General features: G+C 41.5%; 1 protein-coding gene across 4 annotated transcripts; it reads right to left on the reverse strand.

Annotated features, from left to right (window-relative positions):
* Positions 1 to 816: 816 nt before the first annotated feature.
* phf20a (PHD finger protein 20, a) lies at positions 817 to 17,265 on the reverse strand. 4 transcript variants are annotated; one of them, XM_034212305.1, is made up of 17 exons: positions 17,118 to 17,265; positions 15,056 to 15,162; positions 13,906 to 14,077; positions 13,493 to 13,577; positions 11,888 to 11,964; positions 10,906 to 11,458; positions 10,740 to 10,790; positions 10,174 to 10,437; positions 9,396 to 9,584; positions 9,184 to 9,273; positions 7,782 to 7,937; positions 6,693 to 6,874; positions 6,506 to 6,605; positions 4,247 to 4,442; positions 3,677 to 4,103; positions 3,194 to 3,374; positions 817 to 2,101 (listed from the first exon to the last, which is right to left on the reverse strand). In XM_034212305.1, the coding sequence occupies exons 1-17, from the start codon at positions 17,241 to 17,243 to the stop codon at positions 1,959 to 1,961; spliced, it is 3,099 nt and encodes a 1,032-aa protein (XP_034068196.1). In that variant the 5' UTR covers positions 17,244 to 17,265; the 3' UTR covers positions 817 to 1,958. The 4 variants fall into 4 exon arrangements, with proteins under 4 accessions (XP_034068196.1, XP_034068197.1, XP_034068198.1 ...); XM_034212306.1 differs by lacking the exon at positions 17,118 to 17,265 and adding an exon at positions 16,026 to 16,897; XM_034212307.1 differs by lacking the exon at positions 7,782 to 7,937.
* Between the last annotated feature and the right edge of the window lie 10,140 nt (positions 17,266 to 27,405).

The following is a 27,405-nucleotide window of genomic DNA, read 5'->3' on the forward strand; positions in this document are numbered from 1 at the left end:
ATTTTTGAATATATTTGTATTCTAAAATAGAGTAACTGTCCTACAACCACATAATAAATAAGGTATTCTGACTGAAAAATCCTCAGTTAACTTTTTATAGTGTGTGATGCCATAGTGTGTGATGCCATTTTCTTAATGTCTTTCATTTTTTGTAAAGCACTTTGAATTGCCTTGTGTTGAAAAGTGCTATATAAATAAACTTGCCTTGCTATATTCAACTTATTTTGATATCAAGGGGGTTTTGGCATAAATCCAACACCCTCAAAATCACAACAACATGTTGACTTCGCACTGTACAAGTTCATCGCAGGCTATTTTCCCTGACCCATCCATCACCACATGATGTGGGCTTACATTTTGGAGATTAAGCGCTTACAATTCCCATCAAGTTTCTATTTTCAATCTGATTAGGTAACTGCACAAATCGGCTATGTAATAAAAACACATTTCATCAAAGGAAGCACAACATTTTAATGTTTGAGGTTTTTCCACCCCAGAAAACCCTGTTGATACACTTCTCCAAACTGCAGCTTCACAGAGCTGTTTTCGGGTCAAAAGCAGCTGTTGTAATGGTCGAATGCCTTGCTCAGCATGGTTTCCTCTAGTTCTGAAACACCTCAAGCACAGGCCTTCAAAGTAATGCTGCCCTCAATTTCAATCTGATTGTGTAAGAGCACAAATCAGCTCCGAAGAAAACATGTTGCGTCAAACTGAATGACGCAACCTTTGACTTCACTGGTGGTTATAATAGGATGGAAAAGGAACACTCCTCTTTAGCCAGAGAAACAATGAGAAAAATAGTCAAGAATAATCCCATAGTGATTAATAACAATACTTTATTTATGTACCAGCAAATTGGTTTGCATTGTTTCTGACATGTCCCAGCGTCTAAGCCAGACACGTACAGTACAGTAGCATACAATATATGAATTCCGTTTTCAATAAAGAAGAGCACATATTTGAATAACATATTTACAAACAAGCCAAATACTGTAAATAAAACAGATGAAAAAGAAAAGAAAGATACATGTACAGGTCTTCCAAATATTATTTGTCACTGAAAAAAAAGCACAAGATGCTAAATTAAGAAAAGACAAATCCACATTACAGTTTTCAGTGAATCAAGGTGTTACAGCAAACACAATGCAAATAGCAAATTTGAGTAAAGGATAATGACAAACATATAAAGATTATAACTGATAAACCGGGCACAATGATGAGAGGACTGTTAGAAAAAACCATTACAGATTAAGACAGAACAGAAACCACACTTGTTATACGTCTCTAAAACAGAAAATAAGATGCCTTTGATTCCAGACAAACATAACTTCACAGTGTAGATATAAATCAAACCCTTGAAACAGAATATTTGTAGAGGCTTCTTGTACAGTGTCCTTAGACACTGGATGTCTTCAAGTTACTGTCCACCTTTAAAGCAAAATACTTTGAATGCCAGGTGACCGGAGCGGAGCTTTGGGACCTTGTTGATGCAAGAAAAATAATATCTGAAAACGTGTCCAAAAAACTATTGCAAGTTGGTTCAGGAACTCGATTGCACTTTTCAAAATAAATCTTCTGCATGTAAAGCGCTGTGTACTAAGAGACAGGGCAACCTTCAGCAGTAGCTCGGACAAAAGGCATTCATAAGGTTTAGAGCTGCATGGGAACCATAGAAGAGTAATCTGGTCCTAAGGGTTTTTCTCCTGCGTTTACGAGGTTACTTTTGTGTTTAATCCTGATTTATGTTGCCGACAATCCACGTATGTTCATATACATATGACACTGACTGGCTGCAGCATCAGATTCCACCACACAGATACCTTTTAAGAAGGAGAAACGGCAGCAGGAGTCAGGTCTTGCACTTGCATTAAGTTAATCGAAGTCTTTGCGACTGGTGAGCTTCCTCGGCTGCACCTGCTGCGGCGGGCCGTGTACGGGACGGCTGTTCTCTGGCGCCCTCATGTGGAGCTGTACAGGGCGATCTGCTGCACCTTGCCCAGCTGAGTGAGCAGACGCTTCATGCGGTGCTTCAGCTGAGGCAGGCGGGCCAGAGGCTCAGGGGGCTCCAGCTCCCCGGTGTAGTCCAGCCAGCTCTCCAGTACTGAGGAGGAGAAAACACGGTTACACATCATGGGGCTGAGAGTTCTTTTAGTCTTAGTCCTTTGTCTAATGTCCCTGCTTGTTGAATTAAGTAGCTGTTTTTTTATTTATTTTCCTTCAAGTCAAAGCATTTAAGTCTTATCTTAGTCAAAGACGAACTCAACATGAACTATTTCATTGTGGTTCAAGTAAATAGAACCCCAACCAGCACAGAACACACAGGCCAACCCAGGTGTGATACCATCCTTATAACCATTTGTGCGTGACAATCTCTGGGCTGATTTGCATAATTCTATGCACCATCAAATGCAAATGTGTTTACATTAAGTGCTCAATACTGAGTAGCACTTAAATTCTTCATGGAGGCACTGTCCTTGACCCAGTTCACATTTTAAATCAGGAACCTTTTTAAATCATGGATTTTTAAGTTCAGAGGTCTAGTGTAGGAATAATAACTTTTCACTTGGCAGCCAGGTTCTACTGCCATTAGCTGAGGTAGGGAATGCATCAAAGTAAGACTTGGCAAATAATGGATGGCTTTCTTATAAAAATGTATGTATGTCAGTATTATCAGTCTTAATTGGTGATAGGCTAACATACTTATTTTAGTGTCACGTCATCACATCTACATTATTAGCCATCAACTGCTAGCTTACGGTGTGTGACCTCACCTGGTCAGAAATTAAAAGCAGACCTATTGTGCATATATTCAGATTAATATTTGTATTTTGTGCCTCAACTGTGACATGCTTTAATGTTCAAAAAGGTCTTTATTTTTCTCATACTGCCTATGCCACAGCACCTCTTTTCACCCTCTGTCTGAAACCAGAGCCCAGTCTGCTCTGATTGGTTAGCTGGCCGGCTCTGTGACAGAGAGTGTGGGAGAGAAACTACCTCTGGAGGCAAGCCCCAAAAAGCATCATAGGGACTCTTTAGAAACTGACATGGTTGGAAAGAAACGTTGTGTAACCTACATCAAACAGTTGGCTGCTAATCTAACAGACTGGTGGATCGCTGATATAAGCACAATTGCTAAATGATTTCTTCCCTTGTAAACAGACAGCGTTACTAAGCAGGCCAGCGCGGGTCTTACCGTCCAGCTCCCTCTCGATGAAGTCCATCCTGTGTGAGACCTCGTCCTGCACTGCGTCGATGTGGTCCAGCAGGTTGATCTGCCTCTGCTGGTGCTGCCTGCTGTTATCTGCAGCCTCGCCGGGGTCTCTGCCCGCCTCCTCCCTCGTCTCCGCCTGGGACCACGAGCCCCCCAGAGCAGCCTGGAGACGATCGGGAGAAATCATCAGGCAAGACACTCAAGCTGCCAGTTCAAAACACTCTTTGAAGTTCTTAAATGTTATTTTATTGGAGATTTTACTTTCAATTTCATATAAAAGAGACTTTATTTCATTTATTTTTCTTTTCATTACACATTCTCACTTTACCCAATTTTCTCCGGCATAAATAAAGTATTCTGATCTTCTTATGTTTATATCCTTAATTTTTTATTTATTGCAGTGCCCCCACAAATAGAATCGAATGCTGTGGGAAACACTGGCATCCCTGTGTATTGAGGGCTAACCTTGATGCTGGGGCCTGTGGATTTGGGCTTGTCTGTTTCCAGCAGGCTCCCGTAGCGCTGCTCCCGCTCCAGCAGCTCCTCGGTGCTCCTCATGCTGTCCTCCAGCTCTGAGCCCTGTCGGGTCTCCACCACCAGCCTCTGCTCCACCGCCGGGTAATACGCCCGCGGTTTCTGGTAGCAATGTTCACTGATAATGTACGAGTCCTGGAAGGAGGGGAATGGGAAGGAGGAGCCGGACGAGGAGGAGGTGGCGGCTGTAGCGGCCCGGCTTAGCTTCTCCAGAGCGTTGGACATTAAAATCTCCCCTCGGCTCATGTCCTCATCGGGAGTCGCGTTGCTGCTGCGGCACGAGTCCGAGGCGGTCCACGACCTCTCCAGATGTTTCCAGGGCTGCCGCCACAGCTGCAAGTCCGGGTGAGTATTGCTCCTGAAGGGCCAAGCAACAGATAAGACTAACATCACATACAATAAAATGGTAACATATTTTATTCAATCTGGATGATACGGAAAGCAACTTATTTGATTGACTTGGTAGATAAGAGTCTCTTCATAAAATCCCTCTGTACTCACTGCAGGACGTTCATCTTGATCTGCAGTCCGCTGAGGATCTCCACCACGTGGTGCACGTCCCCCAGCAGCTGGTGGGTGGTGGTGATCTTCTTGGCGTTTTGGTGCGAGTAGTTCTCTTCCAGGAAGGACAAGCCGTACATGTGACCGTTGATCAACCACTCACGGTCGTACCAGTAGCGCAGACTCTGTCTCTGACCTGGAAATGATTAACAAATTGCAATGAAATTAAATCAAATGCATCGACTTGTTCAGAAATGATCAAATATAAAACCATACTAGAGCTTTGTTACAATTCAGTGATGAATCAAGCAATACTTACTTGGGCAACTAACTTCTGTATCACAAGGTAAAAAGCATATTGTAATATTACCCTAAGATATATTTTTCCATAAAAAACATTCCTGTCCACTGATTATTGTACACACTGTAATTTGTGTTATTGTCCACTAGATGGCACATAATACTTTTTCCAATGAAACAGGAAGTCTGCAGTGCTCTCTACCAGAATAGCAGTACTAAGCATAGATATATATATATATAAACACTAGATGGCTCAAGGGGGAGTCGCCAGCGTAGCTCCCTGGCGGCCATCTTGCCACAGTCAACAACTACTGCTACAGCTATTGTAAGGTGAGTGATCTGCACAAAAATACTCTTAACTCGCTGAAATCTTGACTGATTTACAAACGGTTTGGTTTATTATAAACGTTATTAGCATGGCTATGATACAAGAGACAACAAAACATGTTAACCAAACCGTTTGAAAATTGGTTGAAAATTGAGGAATCTACGGTTATTTCAATAGTGCACCATAGACATAATGTTATGAATGAGCGAGCTGCCTGTGGCAAGATGGCCGCCATGTGGCAACGTCGGTCTCCATTGGCCAGCAGCGCAGGTGAGTCATCTAGTGTTTATATCATGGTTTATATATATCTATGGTACAAAGCCCCCAGGAAGTGCGCCGGACTCTGAGGAAAATATTCGTTGTGGCCAAACGACGGTACTACACTTCCGTATCAGTCGCTGGGCCCGGAAAGACTTTTTCCCATTGACTAACATTGGGAAAGAGACGTTTGTATAGCCCTTATTAAAAACATTTGGTCCTCAAGTTGTAAAATGTACTAATAACGTTATTCTGAGAGTTATTTTCATCGGCATTATGAACGCGGATCTAACCCACAGGACCGCGCAGCCCGGCACGTTCATGTGACGTGTTCAGTACTACATGAGTTGTACCTTTACCCATGGATGCACAATAAGAACGGATTATATGAATACTTTCGTGACGTTTCGCTCTCTCAAAAGTTGGGCCATCTTGTCTTCATGCACCAATGAGCAACTCTCATAGGAATGAACGAGGCCCCACCTCCCACGCTGTATCCAGTTCTTATTATTAGGGCTGTCAAGTTAACGCAAAAAATTAATTAATGCCACTAATTATTTTAACGCGATTAACGCATGTGTATTTTTTTTCCTCGGCCGCCCCGTAGTTTCAGAGCGCATCGAGTTTAAAATACCATCTACAAGCTGATGCTGACAGCCCCGCTCCTGCCGCCCGCTTGTGGCAGACCACACTTCCACGCTCACCGGCAGGCACCGACTGGCTGTTGGGAGGACCGGGAGGGTGTGTGTATGTGTGGCCCGAGCGAGCGAGAGACCTTACGTGCATTGTTGTTATTAGCATCTGGTGCTAGCTAGCTGCGCTAACGGATATAAGGAGCTGTTTAAATGAAAACAGAGGAGCGACATTTCGCCACAACTGCGCCGAGCACTTGACTTTATGCAGGCAGCCAGACAGTGGGACATTGTACGAACAGTCAGCACACTCAGCACGGATAGTGCGCAACATGATTGCAGCGTCCAGGCAGCTCCCGTTCGAGCATGCCTTGAGTTGCACATAGCTCCAACGGGTTATAACCCTAACCCAACGATCCATCGCACTAACCCTAACCCACCCATTGTTCAAATTATAATAAACATTAGCATAAAGCATATTTGTCCACTCATATGTTGATAACAGTATTAAAAACTTGAAAAATATTCCTCTAAGGTACATTTAGAACAGATACAAAATGTGCGATTAATTTGCGATTAATCGCGATTAACTATGGACAATCATGCGATTAATTGCGATTAAATATTTTAATCGACTGACAGCCCTACTTATTATACATCCATGAGCAGAACAGATCATTTGATGTCAACAATTTTTTTAACCGACAGTGTGTAGTTTGTGGTGCTTGACGTTTCCCTCACCTGGTGGGTCTCTGCAGATGTAGCAGGTGTAGCGGTCGGGAACATTGTCTTCCAGCAGGCCCATGCAGGTGCCATGCTGCCAGCACAAACAGTCTTCACACTGAGGGAGGACAAGCGTGTTTAATTACTGCTGTCCTGATACACAAAAGGAACACAGTGCAAGCGGTGACGAAAAACCCCATCTCACCTGAATCATGAAGTCATTCTCCTCCTCGACCTCACAGATGCAGCGCACTAACTCCTGGTCGTTTGTGTCGACAGCGCCCGAGTCCACACTCAGGGGAGGCGTGGTGACGTCTAAATCCCCCCCGAAGTCCTCGTCGCTCCACCCACAGCTGTCAGTGGACCAGTCGCTCATGCTATCATCATCTACAGTAACAGGGACATACATTATTGTTTTTGGGGAAAATCACAGATATTAACTTTCAGATTTAGCTCATTAATATTCTTGAATCGATACAAAATGCTGCATGAAATGATTATCAACGAATATTTTTATGAATTACACGATGAAGCAAGCAAAAGCAGCAAAGTAAAAGCTCAGGATTCAATCAACCAAGTGTTATATATGTTTTTATATCATCATTGACAACGAGCAACCAGTTTAAAAAAGAGACAGTTCACCCCAAAATCTAAAATATATCGTTTTCCTCTTACCTGTGGTGGTATTGTTTAATCTCTGGATGTTTGATGAGAGTTGCCAAGTATTGTATATATCAAGCGGAAGAAACATGACCCGGTTCCACAAGTTAATCCACAGACCTCGTTCTGAGCCGTTTCATTTACAGCAACTATTGTCTTTCTACCCAAACACACGAGCCAACAGTTTCACAGAACCAAGTGAAGTGTGCATCCACTCAAGGACGGCACCATTGTTGCTTTTCCTCTCATGTCCTGGATGAAAGCTTCCTCTTTGGCATTGATACAGTTGGCAGTTTGGTAGAAAGAAAATAGTTCCTGAATTTTACTTTTACGGTGTGTGTGTGTGTGTGTGTGTGTGTGTGTGTGTGCGTGTGTGTGCGCATATCAACTTGAGTAACCAGGCCAAGATTTCTAAAAAGAGACATTTCTGCTTTTAAATGCATGTGTATTTTTTATTTTGGGGTGAATTGTCCCTTTGTCTTTCAGGTTTGGACATGAATAACAAATGAGACACAGGTTAAACTGGAACAGCATGATGGATTGAATCCAGAGGGAACAGAAGAATGAAGAGGAGAGGAAGCCATGAACGGTCACACAGACTCACACAGACAAACACACACACAGAGGTACCCACCATCCACATGTATCTGCTGTGAGTAGCTGTATCCAGGCCTGCTGGGGTAGGCCTCAGGCTTGTGATTGTGTGAGGGGGGGAATTTGAGTGGCAAATTCAATTTGGACTGAAGACCCAAAACTGAGATGTCAATATTCTCCTCACTACCTGTGTAGTCTGTTAATACAGGGAGGGGGGGGGGAGGGGGAGGCAGACGTAAAACAAAATGTCATGAAGGGAAAAAAATGGTGGGACAACAAAACATGGACAAATAATAGACTCAAGAACTGACCGGGACAATCAACCTGATCAAATCCCGGGGTGCACCCATGACACATTTTTCAGCGGATGCAGTGCCATTTTTTAAGGAAAACAAATACTAAATGTTTTTTCACAAATAATTAACTGTTTGTAAGGCCTACTTCATATCTTTGAATAAGAACAAAACCCTAAAAATACTTCTTACAAAATGTCTATCTCTACTCATTGAGGAGATTTTAATTTCAAACATACAGTGTCTGCGTTTGATTCTTGTTGTCTGTCATAATCCATTGTTACCGGTCATTTTTGATGATAAATACATATTTAATAGAATCAAATTTCCATTCAATTGTTAGGTTAATGAATTTATATAAGCATGTTTAATTAGACAAGAGAAACGCAATTCAAAAGGTTAGAGGGTTTCCCGATGTTTAACCGATACATTGGTGCATCCCTACTTTTATAGTAAAACTAACAAATGTGGAAGGAAGGGAAGCTACATGTGAGCATGATGAACATACTGTACCTACATGATTTGTATATTATACCAATGATTTTGTTATTTATTTCACTTTTGTGCCAGGAAAACAAATACTGAATGTTTTGTTAAATAATATATAAATAATTAACTGTTTTTTAGGCCTACATAATATGAGTACAAAACCCTAAAAACACTTTTCACAAAATGTCTCTTCTGTACAATTACCTACTCATTGAGGAGATTTTAAAATTGGATTCTTGTTGGCTGTCATTGTTACACAATTTAAAAGATTAGTGTTTGTGTGTTTACCGATGACGATGTCTAACTGATACATTGGTGCATGCTAAACATACTGTAGCTACATGTGAATGCTAACTAGGAACAGAGAGTTGTGATGGGGTTGTGTTGGTCAATATCAGTGCCACAGCACCAGCACTGATACAGTTCCTGTGGCAATGCAAGTGTGATGTCATAGGTAATGAGTTGGAGCGTTGTGATTGGCCCGATGGAGCGATGAGACCAGCGACAGATGTAACACTTCTCCCACACACAGAGGCTCAGCCAACACCCAGAGCAGTGAATGGAGTACTGTTTACACGGTGTCACAGTGATGCACATGCAGAGCAGCAGATATATGAAGAGGCCTGATGCAAGGCAAGGACCCCCCCCCCCTCTTCTTACCAGACTTGGCCTTCTTTTTCTTCTTCTTCTTCTTTAGTTTAATACGGAGGAAGTCCTTCTGTTTCTGTTTCAGTTTGTCTTTTACTGACCCTGGGGACCGTTAAGTGGCGAGAGTTAGTCAGGTTACTTTAATGATAGTAATAAGGGAAACAGGTTGGACTCTTTGTAAAATACACCATGCAGTAATTCTCCTTGTACTGCGTGGTACTGACCAATGTCAAAGCCGCTCTTGTCAGAGTCCAGCTGCTGGCATCCGTTCCTGTCTAGATGGTTCTCCTTGCTCTTCTCCCTCAGCAGCGCCCTCTGCTGGTGGATCTGGGTGCTGACGGCAGGCGGGGCCGATGTGCGCCTGCCTGCAGTCTTCACCTCACCACGGGCGACCGGGACAGGCCCAACAGGGTCTGAGGAAAACCAATGAAAGGCCAAACATTAGCTCAAAGCTGTGAGATATTCAAATGCCACATTAACAATGCAGCTTTGCTTTAGAAGTGTTTGACTAGGGCTGCACAATTAATGTTATGGAAATTGAAAAATGGACTAGTAGGATATTTAAATTGCAGGAAGCACTACATTTGTTAAAAGCTACATATGTTTTGAATTAGCAATTGGCAAGCCACAGAGATATTCAGCCCAAAAAAATAAATAATCGTACTATAAATTTAAAAAAGAATTGAAATGATGCAGCACTGTTTGACTAAAAATAAGAGCATGTCATGATTAGGTATTCTAATTTTCTGGTTCAGGTTATTCATTTGTACATGTTAGATTTGGTTTGCAGTTAAAAAACAAGAGATCCATTGTGACATAGATAAAAACAGGCAAATTGTTCAAAAAGGACCACATTTAAAAAACACTATAACAAACACGAACATTCAGGTAAATAAATAACCGTGACACTGCTGCAACTTTGTAGAAAAAGCCGGTGATAATCAAAAGCTTTTTTTCCTTACACGTCATACAGGACAGAAGTGACACTAGAGAGGAACTCACGCAGAGAGGCAGAGATGGTGCGCCTCCTCTTGATGCCGTCCAGAGGAGCGGTCTGTTTCTCCGAGGCTCTGGTCTGGATGCTCCTGGTGGGGCTGCTCTCGCCCTCCAGAGGCTGCTCCTCTCCGTGGTAATATTTCATGTGGTAATGCAGCAGCTTGGCCTTGCGGAATGACTTCGTGCAGCCGGGAGCGCTGCACTTAAACGGGTTGTGGTCCAGGTTGATGGACAGGACCGGAGGAGGTTGGTTTTTGATGACGCGGTACACTGAAACAAGGAGCGAGGAACAGTCAGTGACACGTAAAGAAAGTGTGGAGGAAATTCTTAAGAGAAACTAATAAATGGTTCATGGGCAAAGTATTTAATAAAGTAATAAAAAAAGTCAAGTGAAATCGATCCCAAATGTAGGAACAGCGTTACTTTAACCTCAAGAGGATAGAGAAGACTACAAATACAATGTAACAGTGTAAAAGGCAATCAGAGTATAAGACTATATGTTTTAAATGATTATATGATCATTTGACACCACAGAAAGCACTTCCAAGAAAATGTGTTTTGAATGTACTCACATGGTTCTCTGCTGAATCTGTTGGGGTTGTGGAAACCCTGCTTCCTCACCGCTATCAGAGGCAAAACAAATATGTAATCTCTTGAAAATATGCCCAACGTGATATTTACTGCACTCGTTTTCACAATCCTGCAGAATGAAGGGCATTTGACTTCATTAACACTTACGTTTCACAGGCACGGGAGGTGGTACATCCGCTGCGGGCTCGGAGCCTTCTGATTGGACGCTGGGCTTCTGCTCCACACCTCCTTTTGATTCTGTGGTTGTCATAGAGACAGGCACCTGCTCCATCTGTGCTGTGGGTGACTCCTCCGCGTATGGCTTGGGCGACTCTGTATATGGCTTTGTTTCCATCTCTTCCTGCTTCACCTCTCCATTCAGGAGACATTTCTCTTTGCTCTGCTCATCGGCTTTTTCCTCCTTCACGCCGTTGGTGAGTCCCGCCCCCTTCCCTAAATCCCTGGGCGTGTTCAGGTCGGTCACTTCCTCTTCCTGTTTGATGGCCGGCGCAGCGCTTAGCTCGCCGTTTGTTTTCTTGTTCTTCTCGTTGACCATCCCCTGTTCTCGTTCATCTTGCTCACTGTTGCTGTCCTCCTCCCGGTCGGACGTGCTGCGTCTGGCTCGCTTGTTCTTGGGGCCTCCGTTCTCCTGAGGCCTCCTGCGGTTTGGGGCCCGCCTCACCATGGTTCTCTCAGAGGAACGAGACTTACCTCCACCTCTCTAATTATCAGCAGGACAAAGATAGGTTTAGTATACTTAATCACAATTCATAATGTGGACATTCGGGCTGCTCCATTATGGCAAAAATCATAATCTCAATTATTTTTGGTCAATAATTGATATCACGATTATTAAAAACGATTATCCATTTACTTTGAAAACATCCATTTAAAAAAAATAAAATGTGAACAGTATGTTTTTAACAGTTGATTACCCTGAACTTTAAGTTTAATACAACAACAAGAAATAGAAATAAAAAAATAATAATAAAAATAATAAAAACAAAATCGTTTTATTTCGATTACGTTGTTTTCGTAATCGTTGCAAGCCAAAATCGTAATTGCGATTAAAATACGATTAATTGAGCAGCCCTAGTGGACATAGAATAGAAGATTAAATGGTTATGGATGTTTAAATGACTAAATGTACCTCTTTAATAAACGGCTTCACGTGTATCTCCTTCACTGTCTGGATAACGCCATCGTAGAACTTCACAGTGTAAGATGCTGAAGAAGATAAAGGAGAGCATGTTTGAAACGAGCATGATGCTAATCAGGTAGCCCATTACAGACTACTTTTTATTCTACACTTGAATTGTTAATTCTCTTGTTGTTTAGAGTTTTGTTATTGTGCATCACAGTTCTTTGTTCTTCGTTTGTATTTGCTGTGCCAGTCAGTGAAGCCATTAGGTTATAATTAGGGCTGTCAAACGATTACAATTTGTAATCAGATTAATCACAGCTTAAAAATTAATTAATCAGATTAATCACCATTCGAACTGTGTCCAAAATATGCCATTTCTTTATGTATGTTGTGGGAATGGAAAGATAAATGAAAGAAGGCGGATATATCCATTTAACATACAGTATCTATGTTTATTATAACATTGTTCTGTGTGTCAAAATGAAAGACAGCCCACACACCTATCAATCATCAAACCGTGGGGTCTTATTTCAGTACGTGTTCTATCAACACAGGGGGGGGGGGGGGGGGGGGGTGATCTAACCGCCTTCTGGAAAAGCTTCACAAGTACGTCGGTACGCAAATGCGCTTTGTGACACAAGTGACGGTAAGCATTTCAGATTGTTGCCGCGCATGCGTACCAGTTATGTGCACCTACTACAGCAAAAGTATTCTCCGTCGGTACTTCCTGCAACAACACCACGCCGTTATCTTGATTGGCCAGAAGACATTATCAAAGATGTTCTATTGAGAAGACGATCACTACGTGACAAAAGTTTTCAAAACTGTTTCTGGTCTTCGGTATTTCCAGAGAAGTGGCTGAAATCAATCTTACTAACTGCTGTCTGTGCAATTCTCGGCGCGAGTTGGCAGACTTTATTTTGCTTACTTTAACATCATTTTTCATGGTGGGGCTAAGCCATTTCTTGGTATGGGTGTAGCCTACCCCAGCCATACCCCAGCGCTGCCACTGGTGGGATGTATGGGGCGGGCCATTCTGCACATGCGTTAAATGCGTTAAATATTTTAATGCAATTAATTCAAAAAATTAATTACTGCGTTAACGCGATAATTTTGACAGCACTAGTTATAATTGAATGCAATTTTACACCACAGCTACCTTTTTAAAGTGGACATTACGCGCATTTTCAGGTTCATATTTGTGTTGTATTGTACTGTGACACGTTTCCATGCTTTAATGTTCAAAAAGGTCTTTATTTTCTCATACTGCCTGTGCTGCAGCACCTCTTTTCACCCTCTGTCTGAAACCAGAGCCCAGTCTGCTCTGATGGGTTAGCTGGCTGGCTCTGTTCTGATTGGTCGACTGCTTAGACACGTCCCGCCCCTTAGCCTATCACGTACAATAGATATAACAGACAATAGCCCAGGAAAGGGAAAACCCCTACAAATATAGAAGGGCCTCTTTAAAAACAGAAGTGAAACGTTAACATTTCAGTTTTCATATTGCACAATCTTGACAAAGTCATTACAGTCATTCATTAAAAATGCTAAAAGATGTATACATTAAAAAAAATATTCTGGTCCAAATTTGCTCAGCACTTTGATACCCACCATCTTTATTGACCGATAGGACCTTGGCGGGGTAGAAACGGCAGTCGGACCAGCTGGCTAGGACCTTGTCGTTCACATGAAAGCCCTGCAGGGAGGACAGAGAGGATGGATCTGGGACGTACTGTAGGCATGCTGTCAAAACTTCAAAAGGACATGGTTCTTTTAGCTAACAAAGCTGTCATTGTTGTCCCATTGTTATTAAAAAAACACAGTGCTCAAATGTGGCCCAACCCCAAATGTAAAAGATACCCATTTGGATTAAGCAAAAAATAAACCAAATGGAAAAACCCCTCTATGCAGAATGATGGAATAAAAGCTAGAAGAACCCAAGATAACCTATAAGTGGCAGATCTTCTCATTTCTCGATGCAAGACAGGTAAAAAAAGCCGGTATAAAGAGCGGTGTTAGCTTACAGGGACAGGAGCGTCGTCCTGCAGGCCCTGCCGCCTCAGCGTCACTCTCTCCACGGGTCTCAGGTAGGGACTGGTCCAGTCAAACCACTCGTCGTAACGGTGGCTCCACTGGCGGTAATGGACCAGAATTTTTTCTTCTTCAAAGTCAACCTTCTCTATATTGGCAGCATACCTACACGAGAGAAATAATTCAATAATGAGTGACAGGGAGTGGTTTTAATGCATTATTCTTTATTCAAAACAAATAATGAGGTGGCTAGTCAGTGGAAAAGAGTCTATGTGGAAATGTCACAGTGAATAATGATGCGTAACTTAAGAGGATGCTTTATTGGGGGTAGTGTTGGGCATTGACACGCTACTATAGTCTAAAAAAAATATATTTGATTACAAAAATAATACAACACCAAAGTTACAACCTCCAGTAACTTATTAAGATTTGGTCAAAGTTACAAAGTCATTACCTCTGATTATAATATGATTAAAACACAGGGCTCTTACAGCTAAAAGGAAATGTTGATTTGATGCCAGTCTGATCAACTAAAACTGAAGAGAAACATCAATTATCAAGTCAAATGTAAACACTTCCTGCGCAAAATGCCTCGTATAAAGTCGATAGCCAATTTGTATTGAATGTGCTCTTGAATTGAATTTGCTCTGAGTATCTCTGTCGTAAACCAAATAAGAGTGTTGTTGATTTCGCAACCCAGTGTGAATGTGAGAGGCAGCCATTTTTTAAGAGGAATACAAATCAATGATAGGAATTCTTTTTAAATGTTCATGTCAGAAACAATGACAACATTTTAGAAAATGCTCATTTCTTAGCATTTTTAAGATCCGATTCAAGACCAGACATGGCCTTATGTTTTAGATACATTCATTAAAATGTCTTTTCTGTATTTCAGGGCCCCAGGGAACCCTAAAACAGTCTAGAGATAATCGTACCGTCCTTCATTATCAATCCATATTAACGGCTGTTTTCCAAGAGGCTTTATTTGCTCTTTTAATGTTTGACCAATGACCAAGAGAATAGCTAAGCCAGGCCCAGAAATGATACTAAGACACTGAGTATGTCAGAGAGAAAGAGAGAGGGAGTGAAGGAAGGAAGTGAATATTTACAGGGATGGGAGGAATGAGTGAGGCCATGACTCACCAGTTTTTGAGGCTGTCTCTGGCCTCGAGCTGAGCTCCCACCTCAAAAGATATCCCTCTTCTGTTAGGGGGCGTCTTACTCATACTGCCCACATCAAGGCTCCCTTCCTGTACACACACACACACACATACACACATTAACCTAACACACCAATCAAAAATACACCCATGTGGGTACACTACTGAGAGACACATTGTTCCTAGCCAAGAACACAATACACCGGACTAGCAAGGACTTTTACAGACTATCTTGCAGTCAGCCTTGGTTTTTCTAAGGTCATCACTAACAATTATTTACCAGAAGGCTTTAGCAAATCACAGCTTTGCACTCCAGACTATATATTTTGGTGTTAAAAAGGCAATTGCGGCACTCCCACAGCAGAACAATAATGCAGTCAAGGCTGGGAAAAGATATTACCGGTGTAATAATACAGATTACACATGTTGTGATTCCAGTGTAAAGCAAGGGGAATCTGACATTGTACGGTGAGCCATGTACCTCAAATGATGATGAAATGTGCAACTAATACCAGATGTTCAGTGATCAGCAGGGTTGTCTATACTCACACAGGTACAAATGATGATCTTCAGCAAAATGAGCAGCATTAAAGCAATCAATATGTTATTGAACTCCCTCTCAAGGAGGAAGAACAAGAAGGAACAAGATCTACGATGACATGTTCATAGCTTTCACTTCCTACTCAATCTGTAGAGTAAACAGGCAATCATGCACCAAAAATACTCGACTAATGTACATTATAATAGTCTTAAATGGGGTATTTGTCCATGCAGTCTCATCAAATCCAGACCCAAAGCCTGCTGCAGCCCCTTGGTGGAGAAGGATAATCTTTGCGTAGAAAATGTCAATTCCCTCCCTACAACAGGGCGTCCTTTGTCAGGCATGCAGAGGACAGATCGGCGCCTATCGTTAAAAAGCCAAACGATTTACATTAAACACAATAACGTCTTACTTTTGTCCAGGCTACAGCCCTCTCCGTTCCCCATAGCGGAGGCAGTCCGGGCTGCGAGTGCGACGCACAAACCGGATATCTTCACACTACTCAGCCCACGTGTTTTCTGGTCAACCGATTTTCCCGTACGGACACAATGGAGAAGACAATGGAGAAGAGCCTTGGTGGCTAATCGCCTGCAGATACGGACACCCAGCACGGTATCAACGAGCAAACCATATCCCAGTCAGTAATATGCAAAGTGTAGGATGAAAGGTGTGCATTTTATGGCCTGCACAAAGAGCCAGACAGGCGACAGCGACACAGGCGGGACACACACCGAGAGTTGGTGATGCCCGAGTCAGGAAACGGGTGATTAACACCAATTTAAAGTGTTACATAAAGCATAGTTTTGGCTATTTAAGCGCAAATTGAGAATTTAATAGGATAAAGGGAGAAAAGAGCGTCCCACACCCTTTTATTTTTTTACATCTCTCAACCATAGACTGTTTCGAAATGGTCTTATTGTTATTTTAGCAGAAAATACGAGGACGTGTTGTTTGTAGCTCAGAGATATTCTACCGTTGTCCACTGTCTTTGACACTTTATTGTCCAGTATTTTATAACCAGTGGGCGAAGCGAGAGAGAAAAAACATCACCTACGCAAGAGGTTTTCGTGAAAACGATTGGTCTAAAGGCTCTCAAGTGGGCGGGATACTCGCATCTGATTGGCCAAGCAGCCGTCACTCACAGATCTGTTCTGGGCCTCGCGCGCTAGGCCTTTACTTTGTCATACTTTTGGTGCTGGGAACGAGCGGCGTGGAAAAGGAAAGCATAAAACTTCCACAACTAGATAACAACGTAGCCATTTAAAGGCACCCAATGAAAATGCATATGCCGAACAAGAGCCACACCAATAATGACACGAACAGAACAACGAATTGTACTAAAATACACGTTTTAAAATCTACTTCGTCACGTTTGTTTTGAACTCAAAAAGCCGACATGCGGCACCATCCGCCGCTGACGCATCCAGCAAACCCTCCTCACTATCGAGGTTATAAACGATTATAATCTCTGAGACGAGGGAGAGACACACTCTGGGCTTCCTACCTGTTCTCCAGTCACTCTTTGTCCGGTTGGGGGAAAAATATGCACCGTAATCCCTGAAGGAGTGCAGGTACCGCTGCCTCCGCCTGTCTGCTCCAGATCACGCAGTTGAATTTCTCCCAGTTGCATTCACCGCGGGCAGTGTGGCGCTGCACTGCGCATGCGCCTACTGAGACCCAGGCCCCAAGTGTTCCGATAACATCATTCATCAGCTAACATTGAGTCGCACATAATATTTAATGATGATGTTCATAAACATGTCAAACGCACTTTTATTTGGACCTAAATGTACGAATAACATGGTGTGGTACCGACCAATATGTCACTGTTTCAAATAAACAAGGCCATTATTATAGCTTGCTACTTCCCATATGAATACACTATGATCCAGTAAGTCATGGAAGGACTTAATGTTTATGTATGCTCATAAACATGTCAACAATTGTTAATAAAAACACTTAAAAGCACTTTTAAAGGGACCTACCTACAGAACCAACAAACTTTTAGGACATAGCATTACTAATATTATCAGTTCTTACAAATAAACTAATGTAGGCAATTATTATACCTTGCTACTTTTCATAAATGAATACACTTTGATCCAGTAAATCAGGAAGGACCTGAGCATGCCATTGGTCACACAATATACCTGTTGTTTTTTATAGGAGTTTATTTAGGGTGAACAAGCTAAATAATACTCACTACATTGGTGGGTGGGCTTTAGTGTGTCTGCCTTTTTAGGATGGCATGCCCTTGAAGGTAGGTAATTTTGGAGAAACCACCTCGAGTGCGCTAGAAAAATCTGCCACTTCCTAACACAGCCCCTCCTCCAACACACACGAACGCGCACATGACCAATGAGGGCACGAGATAAATTTGTGCACAGATGGAAGGCTGACAGGCAGGCAGGCCATACAGTTATTTTAGCCGGGCCGGTTAAAATGATTGGTCGTGCTTTTTACAGTACTACGGCCTCCACAGATCACGTTTTTTTTATGGATTTTTTGGCAAAGACCTATCATGCCATACATTTTTGCACACATTCACAGTAAATATGTATTCAGTATGATAGCTGTCTAACAGAAGTTAAATCCATTTCTCACTTATTCTGACAATTTACGTAACCCCAAATAAAAGAACCCAATAAAAAGAGTTGTTAAATAATAGTGAAGTCACGGTGTAATAACAATAACTCTCTCGTTTTATTTTTGAGCTTTGCCAAAAGCCACTGTGTCAATGTTGTCCTACTTGGGTTGCCGTCCGGAGTTGTCCAATATGGCGGACCATCTCGCACATGCGCACTGCAGATCGGGCAGAGCTGCAGATCGGGTAGTGACATCCTTGCGTCCCTCCATGCTTCCTTGGTGGGAGGGACTAAACGCAGGAAAACGATGCAAGTGAGGGAAGCAAGGATTTCATTTAACCGACCTGAGACGGGGCCCCTCTCTCTTTTCCTCTATAGCCTACCCAAATCTAAAAATAAAAAAAGGGGCTCTAACGGATCTGATACAGACTGATCCAGATTTGAATTATTTTCTACGTCACAAAAGGGGTGCTCCGCTTAGTGGTCAATTCTCCACTTATCAGGGGAATGAGAGGTTGGGCCATGGCCGGCCATTGCCGCTTGAAAGCGCGAGAAGGGTCTAGCTGCGGCCGCGGACCCAAGCCCCCAGGAAGTGCGCCGGAGTCTGATGAGAATATTCGTGCTGGTCAAACGGCGGTACTACACTTCCTTTAGGTTGCTGGGCCCGGAAACACTTTTTCCCATTGACTTACATGGGGAAAGAGTGGTCTGTAACTCGTTGGATAATGTTTTTTAAACTAAATAAACAACCCAGTATGAACACTTGTATAGCCCTTATTAAAAACATTCGGTCCTCAAGTTGTAAAAATGTGCTAATAACGTTATTCTGAGAGTTATTTCCCTCGGCATTATGAACGCGCATCTAACCCACAGGACCGCGCCGCCCGGCACGTTCATGTTACGTGTTCAGTACTACATGAGTTTCTCTTTACCCATGGATGCACAATAACAACGGACCATATCGCCTTACTGCCAGCCCACGGAGCTGTAATAATGGCTATATATTGCGCATGTTTGCTGTAATTCATCATTTGTAAAATATTATACTACATGGGCTGTATGATGTAAATCTTGTACCGTAAATGTTGTATTAAATAAAGTTAATATTACCGACGTAGATTAACGTTCCTGTAGCTTCTTATTGCACTTGCAATTGTTTTAGTTACTTGTGGGCTACTCAACATGAATAATCACAGTTACTATCCTTTTACTCCATCACATTTCAAAAATAAATAGGCTATTGTTATTTTAACTCCACCACACAGTAATCCATCATCAGCTTTACTTTTTAGATAAAGTTTTAACTCACAATTGATCATAACAGGCTTCAACATATACATTTTTATATATTACCAAGTGGTTTCATGTACAACCCACACAAGTATCATGCTAAATGAAGCTCTGTTGCTTGGATATCACTAGATCCTGATGTCAGCGTAATATAAAAGTACATAACGATTGATGTGTAATTTAGCATAATTTACTAGCTAGCCACTAGCTGCTAACTGCCGCCTCGTTAATATAAATCCAGTACCATGCTGTCATGAACGCGCGGTGCTGTTACGTGTACGCAAATTCACGTGCTTAATGTGAACGAGCCTTTTGGGCGGCGTGATTAAAGTTGCGCATGCTCTATGAGTGCACATACGGGTACTTCTCAGGCATGCCGGGTAATCTGTGACGTTTCGCTCTCTCAAAAGTTGGGCCATTTTGTCATCATGCGCTAATGAGCAACTCTCATAGGAATGAATGAGGCCCCGCCTCCCACGCTGTATCCAGTTCTTATTATACATCCATGCCGCGGACAGTACACGACGGTACACGATGGTACACGACACGCCCACCTGACACGACACTACGGTGGCTGAGAAGGGTCTAGCTGCGGCCGCGAAAGTTGTACTTCCAAATATGGTCAGAAGAGAGCACGCCCAACACGTGAGACGCTGACGCAAGGATAATTAAGGAGACATGGAGGTTTACAGACAACAGACAACAAACAATATGGCGCACCGAGTACAGTTAATTATTAAACGTATTGTGGTTTTAGATATAATTACATACTATTTAGGTTCTCGTTTGTTTGTCGATGTGGCAGTTTAGCGCAGTGTAATTGTGTTTATTTTGCTATTATATATATATCTATAGGTGCTATATATATCTTATTATTAATACATCATTGGAACGGTACCTCCAGTATGCCTACATGACAAGCATTTTATAATATACAGTAAACATATCTTTGACTTATTGCAAAATTATAAAATGAAATTCACCCCTGCTGTCATTCTGGCTTTCACTGTTCAAATGAGATGTCAACCATCAAAATGGGATAAGGGGTTCCAAGGGGTTCTCAAACGGATAGGTTATTAATTTATTTGCCTAATAGTTGCTTAAAATGCTACAATAACATGCCATGTACGGTCTCTCAGCCACCGTAGGCGGCGTAGTAGGGGGCGTGTCGTGTAGTGTCGTCAATTCGCTTTTCATCTGCCATGCCTCTCAGCCACCGTAGTGTCGTGTCAGGTGGGCGTGTCGTGTACCGTCGTGTACCGTCGTGTACTGTCCGCGGCCGCAGCTAGACCATATTGGAAAGCGCTGGAGACGCTGTAGTACATATGCCAGGCCTAAGTGGCGCTGTAGTGTGCCACAAAAGCAGCGAAGAAGACTTCCCGCTCACGGTTGCCATGGTTGCCCTTCTGTTTATTCTCCGCTGTGGCTCTTTTTCTCCCTCCCCGAGGCAAGCGTTTGCGCCTCCTGCTTTAAAACAAATGAATACTTACTCTATATAATCATATGTAAGGGATAATGGGTATGGGATTAGTTTTGTATCATAAAGATAAAGCAACACTTTCTCAGAATAAAGCAAAACTATGAGTTTAAAAGAAAAAAAAACTAAGTCAAGCAAAATAAAATACATTTCAAAAATAAAACTATAAGTTGCAAACAAATCATTTGTGTAATCATGTAAATGTAAAGTCTTTTTTCTTTGTTTTAACATAGGTTTTTGTTTGCAGTTCTTGTTTCTTCTTTCTCAATGATCAGACTTTTGCTCTTGCTGCAGCTTTTCTCGTTTGCGCTCCCTCATTTTTTGTTTGAGATTTTGACACAAACCTCCCAGGTGGGCGGGACTTTCAGGGGTGCGTCCTCATTGGCTACTCAGTTTTTGAGTGACAGCCCACTACACCACAGATCATACAGTGCAACTCATGCAGCAAACTCCGGAGTCCACTCGGCCACGTTAGTGTTGGTGTCTCCTGGGGGGTTTTCATGAACATATCGGACTTATTTTATGGATTGCAGTGCATTATACTTGTGATGTGTAGTTCATACTTTATTCCAACTTTAAATATTTTAATACCTGAACACACTGCTGCTGTTAAATAATTTCCCAATTTGGGATTGATAAAGTGTCTGTCTATTTATTTTATAGATTAAAAAAACACATCTATGTATTTTTAAGCTAAAGGTGATACACAATATAAACTGTATACTATTATTTTTCAAGACATGTTACATTTCAAAAGCATATATTGCTATGTTTAGGACAAACAATTAAAAACTGCTTTAATTGAACAAATTCTGCAATATAAAAGTGGCAGATTTGCTTTATTAAACAGACCAGACCTAGGCTGCATACCAACACAATTAGGAACATGCTCACATCTTACTATGTTGGTCTGAAGAGCTGAAGCATTCATACACAATGGAAACAAACTGTGTTGACTCATTCTATATCCTGTGAGAAAATGATATACATTTAGCATTACAAATTCGACATACTATTCCTAGCCTGAGGAAGATCTGAATAATCAACAGATTTGAATGGAATCTCTAACATTTTCATGTAGAATAAAGACAAAAGAGTGATTATACAAATTACATTTATTGAAATTTGAACCAGAAGATGAAGTCTCAAAGAATGTTTTAAATAAAAGGACATACAACAAAAAGGTGGATAATAATAAAATCTATTAAATGTATATGTAAAGCCATTTGGTCAAATGAAATGACACTGAGCCAGTGATAACAGCAACGCCAGCGTGGATGAAGCTGGTGCAGGGGTCCTTCTCACTTCGGTTAAATGAAATCCTTGCGTCCCTCACTTGCGTCGTTTCCCTGTGACTAGTCCCTCCGACCAGGTAAGCATGGAGAGACGCAAGGAAACCACGAGAAGCAGGGAAATGAGTTTTAAGAGCAATGGGACGTCCTTTCCTCCGGAGCGTCACGTGAAGCGACGACCGTTTGTGATGACGCTGCACAGCTGTTCGTCTGACAGCAGCCAGCTCTGTCCCCGTTATTTCCACACACACTCCCGCCTCTGTTAGTGCACATTTACTGACACAAACATTTGTATCATCTGTTGTAGACCCAAATACATGAAATCAAATAAGAACTCATTCTCAAAAAAGATAAACGCCATTCTTAAAATGTATAAGCGAACATTAGTTAGATTAATATTGATTAGAGTGCACAATAGAAATAAAATAATTGAGAGAAGAAAAAGAGATATGTTATCTATCAAAACCCAGTTAGATTAACATTCATTGGATTGCACACTTTGTTTGTTTGTGTGGATATGTAGCACATTCACATTTTACGTAATCAGATTACTTTTAGATTACTTTTGGATTACTTTCTGGAGACACAAAAAGCAAAAGGAAACTGAACGTGTTTTTACTGTTTTAATGGTTTATCAAGAGCACAACTGAAACATAACATCTGAAACGATGTAACAACATAATACACTTTTTGGGGATGCAGCTTGGGATGTGAGGGACACGGCTTAGAACGGGCGTGTCGCCTTCTGTCCTGCCAGTGTTGGCAGGACATGAATTAAAATGTTGAACTCGGACTTCATTTTAAGGACATGTCGGCCAGGGGTGTAGAGCTATATTTGTTTAAGCACCGGATTGGCAAAACAGGAGAGTGTGTGCACCAGTCTGCCTTGATCTATGAATTCATGTCCGTGACACTCACAGTATCTGCTGCCCACAGCTGTTTTATAGAAGGAACACCTCCTTTACTTCATGAAATCTCTGCAGCGCCAGGAGGCAGCGGGAGGGTTAACTCAGCCTCTGAGAAGACGAGCACGCACCGCCTTTCACGCACCGCCTTCACTGTGTATACCTTCAGAAATAATCATTAGTAAGGCTAAAGAGCGACCGCAGGCTGATGTGTTTTAACCACACACACACACACCTATGGGCATAGATATGTCTCATAATTATTTGTTTGAACATAAAAATAATGTGTGTGTAAATATGTGATTTGTAAATGTAAAACAACATCCACAAATGCATTTAAAAGATTTGCAAACTCACAAATACATTTGCAAGTGTAAAATGGATCTGCAAATATGCTAAATATGTTCACAAATAAAAAAAAGATCTGTGAATATCTCTTTAACATTTACACCTTTCGATCAGGCATTTGTGAATCCAATTTGTATTTGTGGACCAAAAATGCGCTTGCGGATCTCAAATCTCTGTTCACGGATCTCAAATCTCTGTTCGCGGATCGTCTTTTTACACACACGGAATTTTGAGACATATTTTCCGCCGGTCTCTTCTAAAATCTACTCGTGTCACTCGGTTATTTTCGGAAACCACGTGATGGCCCGCTGATGGCGACATTTCCGCATGATTTCAAAGTAAGAGCATGATGGTTTGTTTAATGCTCTGTTTTTGTATTATAATGAACAGCGGAACGTTAGATGCATTCTTCATCACCATCATCATCATGTTATAGTGATACAGTTAGTTTGTGTTATTGATTCAATATAGCATATATCGAGCACTTTCGTTGATGTTGAAGTGCAGGCTATACGCCACTTTCGGGTCCCGGGGGAGCAGCTGAGCTGTTTCGCTGCCAGCTGCTCCCCCGGGACATCAGCAAGCGCATTTTTGGTCCACAAATACAAATTGGATTCACAAATGCCTGATCGAAAGGTGTAAATGTTAAAGAGATATTCACAGATCTTTTTTTTATTTGTGAACATATTTAGCGTATTTGCAGATCCGTTTTACACTTGCAAATGTATTTGTGAGTTTGCAAATCTTTTAAATGCATTTGTGGATGTTGTTTTACATTTACAAATCACATATTTACACACAAATTATTTTTATGTTCACACAAATAATTATGAGACATATCTATGCCCATAACACACACACACGCGATTTAAACGCAGACTTTTGTTCCTCCATGTTTCGTTATTATTGTTTCACTGAGCGAGCGGACCCGCGATTTTTTTTCAAACGCTTTTTTGGTCCATCTGCGGCGGTAATAGGTTTTGTGGGCTGTGATGATTCGGCTGTACCTTTAGTAATGAATATTAAATGTTGAGAGGAAATCTTTCCACCAATAATTCCAATAAGTAATCCAAAATGTATTCACTTCAGGTTTACGAAAGTAACTGTAATCAGATTACTCGTTTTTCAAATGTAACGCGAGCTGAATACAGTTAGGCCTACTTGATTTTTGTATTCTGATTACGTAACGCCGTTACATGTATTCCGTTACAACCCAACCCTGTTTGTAACTAACTGATACATGAATTGAAGCAAAACACGGTATAAACTGAGGAGTGACTCTCGTGAGGTTCATGTATTTTCTTCACTCCGCTGGGAAACTGCTCTCATGTCAAGAAGCATCAGATCAGTGCATGCGCTGCATCGTCCAATCAGTGAGCGATACACAGTAAGGGGGCGGGGCGAGTGTCTGAGGATTTCATCGAAGGATGGTCTGGTGGTTCCTCGGTTATAGCTCCTCCATTATCGCTCCTCGCTCCTCCGGCAAAAATAAGGCCATTTGGACGCTACTCAAGATGGCGCAGACAAATCAACTTCCGGTGAGACGGAGACCGAGGAGCGAGGAAATGAAAAATAAGAGAAGTGAGAAGGGCCCCAGGTCTTTCTTCACGCCCCCCCTCCTTGCTGTCCCCTCAGAGGAAGTGGGAAAACGGGATAAGACTCTGGACGCCACGCTGTCTCAATGATCCACACTGTTAATATGAGAGGAAAATAAATGTTTTAGGAAATGAAAAATATGAAGTTAACAAATAAAACACAGCTCATGGACAGTAGGTTTTCCTACAAAGTTAACTCAGCCTCCATTGATTTCCATATCAAATTAGCGTCTTAATAAAATAAGCTATCATGGCTCATACTTGCATATCTAAACAGAATCATGAAAACCTGTTGGTAGAGTCAGGCACACGAGTCCGTTTGAGTGTGTGCGCCGGTGTCTGAACGCTCACTCACTGCTAGCTATGTAACTAACTGTTAGGCTACTTAGCTTGCATTGTTATGGATCTAAGCACAAGCTAACTTTCATAGCACAGCTTTACTTCTCACTTCTCACAATAAAGAAACAGACTGTATAGCACAAATGATCAATACTTACATATATATTCACTTGTAGTATTATAATAATTGAAATGCTGGTTCTTCTGGGGTCTTCTGTCCACGCGCAGGCAGCTACCGCGCCGCAGATGCCTGCACTGTACAATCGCTGGAGGACTGGGCTGTCACTCAAAAACTGAGTAGCCAATGGGGACGCACCCCTGAAAGTCCCGCCCACCTGGGAGGTTTGTGTCAAAATCTCAAACAAAAAGTGAGGGAGCGCAAAAGAGAAAGCTGCAGCGAGAGCAAAAGTCTGATCATTGAGAAAGAAGAAACAAGAACTGCAAACAAAAACCTATGTTAAAACAAAGAAAAAAGACTTATAGTTTACATGATTACACAAATGATTTGTTTGCAATTTATAGTTTTATTTTTGAAATTTATTTTATTTTGCTTGACTCCGTTTTTTTTTCTTTTAAACTCATAGTTTTGCTTTATTCCGAGAAAGTGTTGCTTTATCTTTATGATACAAAACTAATCCCATAAATGTGCAGCGACGCGGTCATTATGGGGAAAAGAACACCGACAGGCTGATCAGGAGCCCGACGTGAAGCGGAGGGATCTAGATCGGCATGAAGGTGTTATTTTCCCCATAATGACCAAGTCGCTGCACATTATCCCGCTTGTTACATGGCCACATTCTCAACAAAGTAACGATATGACTCCCAATATTAATTGAAATGCTTTTATGGAGTTAGAAAATGATTTTATTGATTTAAATTGACATGCATCCGCTAAGAAAAATAGTCCTTTGTTACTGTTTGAACTAAGTAGCAACGGCAGGAACTGCTTCGATAGCGTTTTTGAGGAGCTTTTTGATTACAGATTTGAAAACATCGTTGCTTGCTTTAAAAGTAGCACAATTCATTATGTCAAACATTGGAAAGTATATAGATATCCCTGCCCTAATGCCAAAGTAACTGACAACTGAATATGTGTCGCCGTTTGATGTCTATGTCTGGACCGCTGCGTAAAAAGGAGGGTTTCTGCCCCGTTACTTCTCTTCTTACTTCTATAAGAATAAAACACGGAGGACGGAGATATCTTTTTCTCCCCCTTTTCTGACAGCCCAGCAGCTGATCTCAAAGCACGCTCCCCTCTCCTGCAGGGGGGCGTGGTCAGCTGCAGCTCACAGAATCATCCAAATCTCAACCTGTCCTTCAATGGACAGCTTCCCCCCCCCCCCCCCCCCCCCCCCCCATCTATGTATGTATATACTCGCATTTTAGGCTCTGTTACTAACTGTATATCTGTAGACTTGGTATGTCTTAAATGTCCGGTTAGGATGTTTTAGAACGAAATCTAAAATGAAAATTGTAAATAAGCAATCTGTATGTAAAAAACCACCTGTATGTAAATTGTAAATAAGCCATCTGTATGTCAAATATGTCTTATATGTCTTAAATGATATGATGAATTGGAAATAGGGGACCCTGATGTAAACAAGACGAAAGTCTTTCTCTGGTCTGCATCCCCTTAACAATTGTATGTTTTGAGCTGTACTGTACTGTACCCAATATACTATGGAGGACGGAACATGACTTAAGTATAAATAAATAATTGTATGAAGAAATACAGGAATAAATAAATAAATACGTAAATAAATAAATAAATACAGGAATAAATAAATACAGGAATAAATAAATGACGAAATAAATACAGAAATAAATAAATGTTGAAATGAATACACAAATAAATAAATAAAAGAATAAATGCATAAATAAATATGGAAATAAATACATCAATGTATAAATAAATAAATAAAAGTCGAAAATAAAACAGAACACACGTTATTATATATCTT

Source organism: Gymnodraco acuticeps, unplaced genomic scaffold (genome assembly GCF_902827175.1).
Source record: "Gymnodraco acuticeps unplaced genomic scaffold, fGymAcu1.1, whole genome shotgun sequence".
Taxonomy (NCBI): Eukaryota; Metazoa; Chordata; class Actinopteri; order Perciformes; family Bathydraconidae; genus Gymnodraco; species Gymnodraco acuticeps.